Raw genomic sequence first — 11280 nt, 5'->3', positions numbered from 1 at the left:
CAAAACACACAACCTACCGAGGTAGTTATTTTATGGCTGGTTATGACACCTACATAAGAGTGTCAAAACACACAACCTACCATGGTAGTTATTTTATAGGTGGTTATGACACCTACACAAGAGTGTCAAAACCCACAAAACCTACCACCCAAGGCAAAACATTCCATTACACCATACCCTACATGTCAACAGTATGTTTTTAATATGTATATATTTTTATTGACCATATTAAATTATCATTGTAATTACGCACACATTGATGTCAGTTGCTGGTGACTGGAATGAATGCAGTAGCAGACTTCAGGAGCAAGACAAGACACCCTCTTTTTGACTGATTACTAATATAAGGGCAAGTACGTCTAGGCCTATCTGGCTTGTATGATGGTCATAATATCTTTTTGACAGTGTCATAAAGTGTATTTTCAGAGTCCAAGTAAAGTGACACAGGATGTTCATATTGCTTCATGACAGTGTCATAAAGTCTATTTTCTATAAGTTATTTAAAATATGATGAAAAAAACATGACTGTAAAGAAATCATTACAACAACAACAAAGGATGTAAGAAACAAACTTTCAAACTAAAGGAAACTTCTTGGCAGGGAAAAACCTCATTTGAATAAATGTGGGTTTTGACACTACTATGTAGGTACCATAAATAGCCATAAAATAAGGCCATCTATGTCACAACAGGTGTAAATATATGGGTCATGACAGTGTTATGACCATATTATAACAGGTTATGTCACATTATGTCAGCTGTTATGACATATTATGACATGATTATGACTGTGTCAAGTAAAGCGTTTACTAACCAAACATTGGATGGAGGAATTCCAGTGAACCCTTGAAGCGAATTGTGTTAAACTGTGTTAATTGTGTTAAACATTTGTAATGAATTCAATTCGAAGTAAAAAGTAAACAAAATGACACTACAACAACTTCAGGTAAGATACTGTATTTATTCTTGGTCCACTTTTACAAATCAGAGTGCCTTTTAAATGTTAGTTTTCTTGCGTAACACAACACAGTTGGGCCTACATCTATCTGTGTGACAGAAATGTAACACAAACAATATCATACATAATTACTAATATCATTTTTATAGTTTCTTGTCTTTCCAATGTCCTGTGGAAAAACATAAAAACCTACTTAAATAAGACAAATGTTCTCGCAGGGAGTGTTTCAAGACTGGTGGCGGACCCCCAGTGAGACCAGAAACAAATGAACTGGGGGACTAGTTGACCGGGATTATTGATAGCGAGCAGCCCCTGGATGGTATTTGGACAGTTCAGATGGGGGTCCGCTCCAATCCTCATTTAGTTGGACACATTCATTCAACATGTTCCATTCCCGCACTGCAGTGAATATGTAATGTTGTCAGTCATCTCTTGCACTCCCATAATAAAAATTCTGTAATGAACTCAACTCAATAATGCAGCAATGTAATCATTTTCTAGAGGCAAATGATCACCATAGCTTGGAAGGGATAAGACGGGATGAAGGTCAGCCTGCTACATCTGCAGTAGCCAGGAGTGAAGACTGTGTCAATATCCTGGGCCAGAGGACAAAGACAAAAAAGTCTGAGCATGGATGAGAAACTGGCAATGGAATTTCCTGAGACAATTATTTAAAAGAAGCATGAATGAAGAGGAGGAAGAGGGAAACATGAAGAAGCAGTACCAATGTTCTTAGTGGTCCCGATATTTCCATTTGTGAATTAAAACCATCTTTGTTACCAATCCATGGATATTGCTTGCTTCAATCACTTGAGCTATCTTTGGGAGAGAAGTGCTCCATAGCAAAAGCATTTCTGCAGGCTAGTCCATTTCTGTCATTATCTCCGTCAACCACGGGAACATCTGGGTCATCCTCATCTTCAACATGAGGATCTGGGCAGCCATGCTGTTTGCAGTAATTATGAAGCACTGCTGTTGCAATTATGACAATGCAGCATCTTATTGGTTGAAAGTGCAATGTGTTTCTGAGACACTGGAAATGTCTCTTCCATACACCAAACATGCGATCCACGACACCTCTGGTGTGGATATGAGCTTGGTTGTACCGTTGTTGCTTAGGCCCTATTGCATGAAGATAGGGGTTGAACAAAAAGTGTGTGCTGCATACCCACTGTCACCAAGTATGATTCCACTATGTTGTCCCCCTTCAAGCAGAGCATACAAAGAGAAGTTTTGGAAAATCTGTGCAACAGTGTTGGAGAACTGCAAATTGGGAGTACACACACTTAGTACATTTATTGAGAACCAGTTTTTACGATTCCTGTACTCCTCAACATCTGCTGTAGAGGGAAACGTGAACGTTATATCTATACAGCCAATGACTCCGGGCAAGTTCCCATATCCATAGAGCTCTGCCTTGTACTGTAGTTGTCTTGGGCAGCAGCGTCAGAGAACTTTGTGTAATTGTTTTTCACTTCATTTAAAGCACTGCAGACTTTGTGGACTATTCTGCATGTTTACTTACACCACACAAATCTCCTGTTTCACGATGGAAGGTTCAAGATGCCAAAAACCTCAAGGTGATCAGTACTTGTAGGGAAGGAGGAATGGGTCTTCAGATGAAAGCCTTGGCTCAAGCAAACAAAATGTCAGGACCCGGTTACGAACCCGGGTCTCCGGAGTGAGAAACAGTCACTTAACCAACTGAGCCAAGAATAGTCGGCAGAACCCAGAAGATGAGGCAGACACAGCAGTACTTGAGACGGTGTATTTAATGAAGTAAAAAGTGAAGTTCTTCAGGAAAACATGTAACTCCACAACCTCAAAAGCAATTCCACAAGAACAAAGGTAATCCTCCAAGACAAAAAGGTAAATCCACAAGGTGGAAGGTATAGCATAAAAAGCCTCAAAAGATACTCAAAAATAAACAAGAACAAAAAACAGAATTCCACAAGAGAGTCTACCGGGATCAACAAGAGTACACAGAGTACTAGGGCTGGGTGCTAACATACAAACACAGAGCAAAGAACTGAGGAAAACAAAGGGTTTAAATACAATCAGGGGAAACGAGGCACAGGTGCAAATAATAATGGGGATCAAAAGGCACAATGGGGGCATCTAGTGACCAAAAACCGGAACAACCCTGGCCAAATCCTGACACAAATGACGTCATCTACAGTTTCTTTGTACATACAAAAACGGTCACGGAAATTTGATTTAATCTAAATCATTCAGTGGGTTGCTCCTGTCTATAACCACCCTTCTGTCTGGCCTTGGTGCTGCTCTTTGATCATCATTGAAATAGTCCAGGTAATCCATTTTCCCCCATTGCCAAGGTCAACCTAGGAGCCAACATCCATTCATCTGAAGTTAAACCTGATCCATTCATCTGAAGTTAAACCTGCCTCTAGGCAGGTTTCATTTAAGCCTTCACTTAGATCGATACTGACCAAAATGTAAAAGCAATATGTAACAATTTCAACGATTTTACTGAGTTACAGTTCATAAGGAAATCACCTGCCTGACCACTCTGCCTGCCCCTGAGGCTGCTGCCGATCTGTACCTTTGCCCCCCTTTGGATTAACGACCTCTGCCTTACCCTGACCCGGAGCCTGCCTGCTGCCCGGTACTGTTGCCCCACCTCTGGTTTACTGACCCGTGCCTGCCTAGACCTGTCTATTGCCTGCCAGTGTTGGAATATTAAACTATTGTTTTTTCGACGTGGTATGCATCTGGGTCTTACCTTCATACCTGATAGTACGAACTGGCCATGACAGCTCCGGTACAATGCCCGCACTGTGGCCGACTATGCGGTGGATTTCCGCACTGCGTTTCAGAGGAGGTTAAGGACGAGTTTGCGGCTCAGGAGTTACCCACAGATTTTGACTCCCTCGTTACTTTGGCCAGCAGCATCGATGGGAGATTGCGGGACCGACGGTTGGAGAGAAAATTCAATTTCACTCACACGTCCAGGGATTCCACCTCGCTTCTGAGTCATCCCAGAAGTCCCCGACAGTCCCATGGCCGAGAGCACCCGAGATTTCCCCACCTTTATCAAGAGTCACCGTGGAGGACCGAGGCACTGTTTCTCGAGCGCACGCAACTAGGTAGGGCTGGGCTGTCGCCAGCGGAACGGCAGCACAAGGAGCTGACTGTATTGAGGGACTTTTGGTCATTTTGTGTCCTCGTGCCTAGTAAAAGACCACGCTCACCGGTAGGAGCGAGTACTCTGGTGGGCCACATGGGGAACTTTTCTGCTTCCCTTACTTGCACCCCTTTTCATGTCATTCTGCTGTGGGGAAACCAGTCCAAATCTCTCCAGGTCCTCATTGACTCTGGGGCCGATGAGAGCTTTTTGGACGCCACACTGGCTTCCGAGCTGAACATCCCCATTCAGCCCATCCCATCAACCTACAGTTGTCAGAGAATCACAGCAAGACCATTCAGTTCCTGCTCATCAAGTCCCCCCAGATCCCTGTGGTTTTGGGATTCTCCTGGCTCCAGCAACGCAACCCACTCATACACTGGTCTACTGGTGCCATCATGGGCTGGAGTCCGTTCTGCCACGCCCATTGTCTGAAGTCGGCTCAACCTGCCCCGGGACGTCTTTCTGGGGCCTCGGAGGTGGTTCCGGATCTCTCTGCCATTCCCGCGGAGTACCAGGACCTCCTGGAGGTGTTCAGCAAGTCCCGGGCCACTTCTCTTCTGCTGCATCGCCTCTATGACTGCGGGATTGACATTCTCCCTAGCACCACGCTGCCCCGGGAGCATCTGTCGGGACCTGAAATCAAGGCTATGGAGGACTACATTGAGGACTACATTGGGGACTCCCTAGCTACTGGATTTATCCGTCCCTCTTCCTCTCTGACTGAAGCAGGATTCTTCTTTGTGGAGAAGAAGGACAAGACCTTGTGCCCGTGCATTGACTACCAGGGACTCACTTGCGGTTAAGACCCGTTACCTGCTACCAGTCATTTCCTCGGCCTTAGAGCCGTTCCAGGGGTCCACGGTGTTTTTCAAGCTGGATCTACAGAACACCTACCACCTGGTATGGATACGAGAGGGGGGCAATTGGAAGACCGCCTTCAACATGGCCAGTGGCCACAGGTATCTGTGAGTGCAGCAGAGTGCAGCAGTCCTTGGAAGGCCGTCTCAGCTTCTCTTCCCCACAAAAACCTTGCATTGCTACCCTTAGTTAAAGCTGAGAGAGGGGCTGCCACCAAGCTGAAGTTCTTGATGAACTTGCGGTAAAAGTTAGTGAAGCCCAGGAAACGCTGAACTTCCTTAACGGATTTGGGGGTGGGCCAATCCGCTACCGCCCCTACCTTCCTGGGGTCCATTTGGACTCGACCGGGTTCCACGACAAATCCCAGGAATTGTACTCGGGATGAATGGAATTCACATTTTTCCGGCTTAACGTACAGATGGCTGTCTAGGAGGCGTTTGAGTACTTGTCTGACATGCTTAGTGTGTTCTTGAAGAGAGCTCGAGAAGATGAGGATGTCATCCAAGTAAACAAACACAAATATGGTATGGATACGAGAGGGGGGCAATTGGAAGACCGCCTTCAACATGGCCAGTGGCCACAGGTATCTGTGAGTGCAGCAGAGTGCAGCAGCAACGTTTCCAACTTTTATCGCTGCTTTATCTGTGGATACAGCACCCTGGCATCCCCCATGTCTGCACTCACTTCGTGGTCCTCTGCCGCTGACCGGGCATTCTGGGACCTCAAAAACTGCTTCGCCATTGCTCCTATCCTGGCTCATCCTGACCCTTCCCGTCAGTTTGTGGTGGAGGCCGACCCTTCGAATGTCGTAGTCGGGGCTGTCCCCGCCCCAACGTTCTGCCCTGGACCATAAGTTGTATCCCTGTGCCTTCTTCTCCCTCCACCTCAACACCACGGAGAGGAACTATGATGTGGGGAATCAGGAGCTTCTCGCGGTGAAGATGGCGTTGGAGGAATGGAGGCTCTGGCGGAACATCTGTTCATTACGTGGACCGGCCACAAAAACCTGGAGTAACGCCGCGCCGCCAAACGCCTCAACTCCAGGCAAGTGAGATATAATATAATAATATATGCCATTTAGCAGACGCTTTTATCCAAAGCGACTTACAGTCATGTGTGTATACATTCTACGTATGGGTGGTCCCGGGAATCGAACCCACTACCCTGGCGTTACAAGCGCCATGCTCTACCAACTGTGCTACAGAAGGACCACCCATCGGGTTCTTGGTCACCTCCCTGACCAAGGCCCTTCTACGGAAATTCCTTCGACCTCATGGCTTGGTTTTTGCTCTGACATGCGTTGTCACCGGTGGGACCTTATATAGACAGGTGTGTGCCTTTCCAAATCATGACCAATGAATTAAATTGATCAAAGACGGACTACAATCAAGTTGTAGAGACATCTAAAGGATGATCAATGGAAACAGGATGCACCTGAGCTCAATTTTGAGTCTTATAGCAAATGGTCTGAATATTTATGTAAATCATGTATTTCTGTTTTCTATTTTTTTTATCCATTTGCAACCACCACCTGTTTTCACTTTGTCATTATGGGGTATTGTATGTAGATTGATGAGGACACATTTTTTTTAAATCAATTTTAGAATAAGGCTGTAAGGTAACAACATGTGGAAAAAGTCATGGGGTCTACATACTTTCCGCATGAACTGTATGTTACTTTGCAGAGTACAGATAGACCACAAACTTCCACATCTCCATGATATCCCTATCCCATATACATGATACTCCCTTCAAGCCTTTTAAAGCCTTCACTATATGCACCCTTTTATGCTCCATAAGCAGAACAAAAAATGACAGTGGCAAAATCATTAAACTCAACATTTTGTGATCAAATGATCAAATGAATTACCTTTTTTATTATCAATGATAAAGCAACCTAAAAGTATAATGGTTGTGTCTTGAAGAGTGTTTATGTTGAAAATGTACAGCTTCAAATGCTGATGGAAAAGTTACCTTTGAATTTTTGATTTTATTTTTACTGGGTAATTCATCTCAATGGACTTTTGTATTGACAGAGCCTACAATTAAAGGATCCACTGATAAATTGTATGGAGATCCAATTATGTAACAATGTTATCTACTGAGTCAGTAATGATTCAGAGGTTATATTGCACTAGCATTCAACGGCCCTGTTGTAATTTAAGGATAATCCAATATTAACCACTACCTAAGCATTATTATATCCACTTTTTGTTTGTCTGAACAAACACAAAATAGGAATATGGTGACGTGATGAAACTAATATGGTAAAAGTCCACAGCAACTCTTGTTTCAGTCTAATGTGGAAAGCTAAATGATCTTGCAAATCCAAGTATTATAGCCATAGGTCTACTTGAAGTCTTGGCCCACATTTGTATGACAGTATTATTTCGCCTCCAATACAGTAGACGGCGACATGTGTCTGTGGTCGGTAGCACAGGCACTGTGAAATAAAAATTATATACCGGATGTGGATTTTGTCCGCGTGTAGTCGTTTCCGGAGACATTTCAGTGCTGATGAAGCAGACATAAGATAATAAATTAATTAAAGTATTTAATTCGGGCGATAAAGGAACAGCAATTATCTTTCAGTGCATACAATATTTTGTTTGATATTTTTGGGGGGATCAGCACTGCGTTACGAAATGATCCCAACGAAACGCTTGCTAGCGTAGCTATGTCCTCAAAAGCCGCTGCAAAGCAATGTTGTTGCTAGCTAACGACGTTGCGAGAGGGACCATAGCTAACGTAACTCGATAGCTAGTTTTCTCCTCGCCATCATATTTACGTTGACTTTTCCGTTACATCCAACGCCTCTGCAGTAGCATTATGGTGTGCTGTGTCAATGGGCATTTGTTTTGTAACTATCTAGTTTACTATACATAGAAAACGTTTAGTTTAATAACTTTTCAAAACCAACTACTCCTAGTTCGGCTAACTAGCTAACGTTAATGTTAGCTTCTATACTCACGACATTGTTCAACGCAAAGACCGCTACGAAACCCTACTATCAACGCAAGGCTTTCTTCCAGTTTCGTTTGTACTACGTTAACTTGACAAGCTTGCTAGTTGTCTGGAATACGATGGCTTCTTCGTCGGGAAACGATGACGACCTGACCATTCCCAGGGCAGCTATCAACAAAATGATCAAAGAAACTTTGCCCAACGTACGGGTTGCCAACGATGCGAGAGAACTTGTTGTGAACTGTTGCACAGAGTTCATACATCTAATTTCATCAGAGGCGAATGAAATATGTAACAAGTCTGAAAAGAAGACTATATCTCCTGAACATGTTATTAATGGTTAGTGATTATTGTCTTTATCTAGTCAGTGCCAACATATTTCAATGCATTATTGTACTGTGTGGGTGTTTCCCATTCTTGCCATGTGTTTTGAAGTTGATGTCTGTTAGCAATCAACTAGCCTGGTCCCACATTTTGTTCTGTCTTACCAGCTCAAAACAATCAGATCTCGATCCAGGCTAGCTGTGTACTATTAGGTCCTCAATAATCAAGTGACAAGATAGTTTTCAGTTTTCCCCCCTAACCTTGTATTCATAATTTTCCACAGCACTTGAAAGCCTGGGTTTTGCGTCGTACATCACAGAGGTGAAGGATGTCTTGCAGGAATGTAAAACTGTAGCACTTAAGAGGAGAAAGGCCAGCTCTCGCCTGGAAAACCTGGGTATACCAGAGGAAGAGCTCCTTAGACAACAACAGGAACTCTTTGCTAAGGTAATGTTCAAGTTTGTAGTCGTGTAGTGCTATTCTGTTTGTGCTGTCATGCCACAATAGAGTTGGCAAAAGCACAAACCGATCTGGGACTAAGCTGTCAGCCCAAAACAATCTGGGACCAGGCTATCAAGACACAGTAATAAGATCAAGACTGATAACCTGTGTTAGGAGGTTCAATTTGCATAACCTAATAGGAGTCAGACCATTTCCTGTTGCATGTCTGACTCTACACTTTCACACACAGATCACATGGTAAGTGTACATTGCCTGATGATCTCATCTTTGATTAATACCCTTCATACATGAACATGTCAATTCCCAACACCAGTTTCTACAGGAGAGATGTACAATGAGAGCCTGGACTGGGAAGTGAGCCCCGGTCTCTGGTGGGGGACAGTATATGCATAGAGTTGTGGTGTTATACACAACCTGAATCACTAACCCTGACTAACCTGTTTATTATGTTCCAGGCACGGCAACAGCAAGCAGAGCTAGCCCAGCAGGAGTGGCTCCAGATGCAGCAGGCTGCCCAGCAGGCCCAGTTGGCTGCAGCATCTGCCAGTGCTGGACAGCAGGCTGGCTCCTCACTGGATGAGGATGATGAGGATGACATGTGATGATGATGACCCCTGGGGCCTGGAATTTGGGCAACAACAAGAAGGCAGGGTCATCTTCATAAGGGCACACCGTAGCAAAACATTTTGCAATGGATACTGAAAGCAAGCGTTTCTTATTGGATCACTACAGATAGTAGGCTACCACCCTGTTCCGGGCTGTTTTCTCCCTGTTTCGTGCCTATTGAACACGACCCAGGCCATATCCCTTTTCTTTGGACAGTGTCAGCAAGCAGCCCTCTCTCTTCCAACGCTCTCATTGGTAGAGATCTGAGCTATGTAGAAGCATAATGTGCGTAATCCCACCAGTCAAGTATCAGGCGTACATGTTGTTATGGAAAGTTTCAAGCTATATAGATAGACATATTTTTTTTGAATTTGACAGTAGTATCTGAAAATGCACTTATTTGGATAAAGATGCATTTTCAAGCATTACCTCCACTCAGCTGAAATTTTATTTTTGCCAATCACAAATCAAATGTTAACTCTGTCATGGAATTGGAATGTGCTGTGTGATCTGGAGATTGTTGGATGCAAGGTAGAATGGAACATGCCGAAGGTAGAAAGTGTATTGGAAAAAAAGTATCATGGTTTTGGCTATGTTGAGAAAAGAACATTAGTACAGTTCAGGTACTGCTCCTTTAGATTGTTTCTACTAGATTATTTGGGGGGTTCAGGAGAACAGCTCCTCACTCTTTGCCAAAGGTGGGCTTTACTTATTCCTCCTACCCGTTTGTGGTCCTTTTTTGGTAGTAGTTTTGACATAAATAGTTCCTTACCCCCTTCTTTGTATGTTTGTTTAACAGGACGGATGTGTCTAAAACAGCACCCTATGTCCTATATAGTGCATTACATTTGACCAGAACCCTATAGGCCCTGGTCAAGTATTGCACTATAATGGGAAAAGGGTGCCATTTGGGATGCACACAATATTTCAGAAACACTTAGAGGGGTTGTGAATATGTATTTGATTTGTAAAATTGGGTTTGAAAATGCTTTTTATTTTAGCTCAGTCGTTATCAAAGTAGGTTGATGCTTTTTTTCTTATGTTCACCTACAGTATTGCTAATTGATTAGCTACTCATTTCAGAATATTTTTTACTCATAGAACCAAATATATAGGCTGCATCCCAAATGGCACACTCTTTCCTATGTAGTGCAATACTTTTTTACCAGAACCCAATTGGCCTTGGTCATAGTGCACTATATATGGAATAGGGTGCAATGTGGGACACAACTTGAACAACCCTGAGCATATGAGATGAGGCCAAGGTGTATGTTCCATGTGTAGAACAAAGAGACTTGGGTGCAGTTTGCACTCAGGTTACTGTTCACAATGCTGATGGTAACTTTCACTTTGTAAAAATGCTTTATCTTGGCTTAATCTGTTTTTGTTTGCATCCCAAATACCAGCCTATTTCCTTTAGTGCATATGAATACTTTAGTTCTAGTCAAAAGTAGTGCACCATGTAGGGAATAGGGTGCCATTTGGGGCATACCCCTTTTTTTTTTAGTGTGGAAGGAAAAAGTTGCATTGTGAATGCGTGGTGAATTGTTTAAAAATGTAAAGATTGGTAACCTCTAGGTGTGATACACATTCACATGCCTTCTATAAAGTTGTATTCTTTAAGCAATAAAGTTAACATGTTTTATAGAGATCAATCCTTCCTCTTAATGTTTTGTGGAGTTATTTACAGTCCTTTCCTAATTTTTTGTTAACTATACTATGTTAGCCCCCTCAGTTTTTCATCCTCATGGACAAAAGCTGTACTTTTTTTTTTACTATGACCAACAAGTCATACAATATGCTGTTATGATACATTTCCACCATATTCCAAGCAATGTAAATCCAATGTTCACACTCCTGGCTAAGTTATTCTAAATGGGAAAACTGTAATATACTGGAATGTAAAATATTTGCAATGAGTCTAATGTGCACTGACTGTAAGTTGCTCTGCATAAGAGTCT

At 43.1% G+C, this 11280-nt stretch overlaps 1 protein-coding gene across 1 annotated transcript; it reads left to right on the top strand.

Annotated features, from left to right (window-relative positions):
• Positions 1-7433: 7433 nt before the first annotated feature.
• On the top strand, positions 7434-10974 carry LOC118358987 (protein Dr1-like). Its single transcript, XM_035737076.2, has 3 exons — positions 7434-8266; positions 8535-8698; positions 9169-10974. The coding sequence occupies exons 1-3, from the start codon at positions 7915-7917 to the stop codon at positions 9313-9315; spliced, it is 663 nt and encodes a 220-aa protein (XP_035592969.1). The 5' UTR covers positions 7434-7914; the 3' UTR covers positions 9316-10974.
• Positions 10975-11280: the final 306 nt, after the last annotated feature.

The sequence above is a fragment of the Oncorhynchus keta genome, chromosome 26 (assembly GCF_023373465.1).
Source record: "Oncorhynchus keta strain PuntledgeMale-10-30-2019 chromosome 26, Oket_V2, whole genome shotgun sequence".
In the NCBI taxonomy this organism is placed as follows: domain Eukaryota; kingdom Metazoa; phylum Chordata; class Actinopteri; order Salmoniformes; family Salmonidae; genus Oncorhynchus; species Oncorhynchus keta.
Note: the sequence above shows the minus strand (reverse complement) of the source record. Positions and strands in the feature narration are given on the sequence as shown.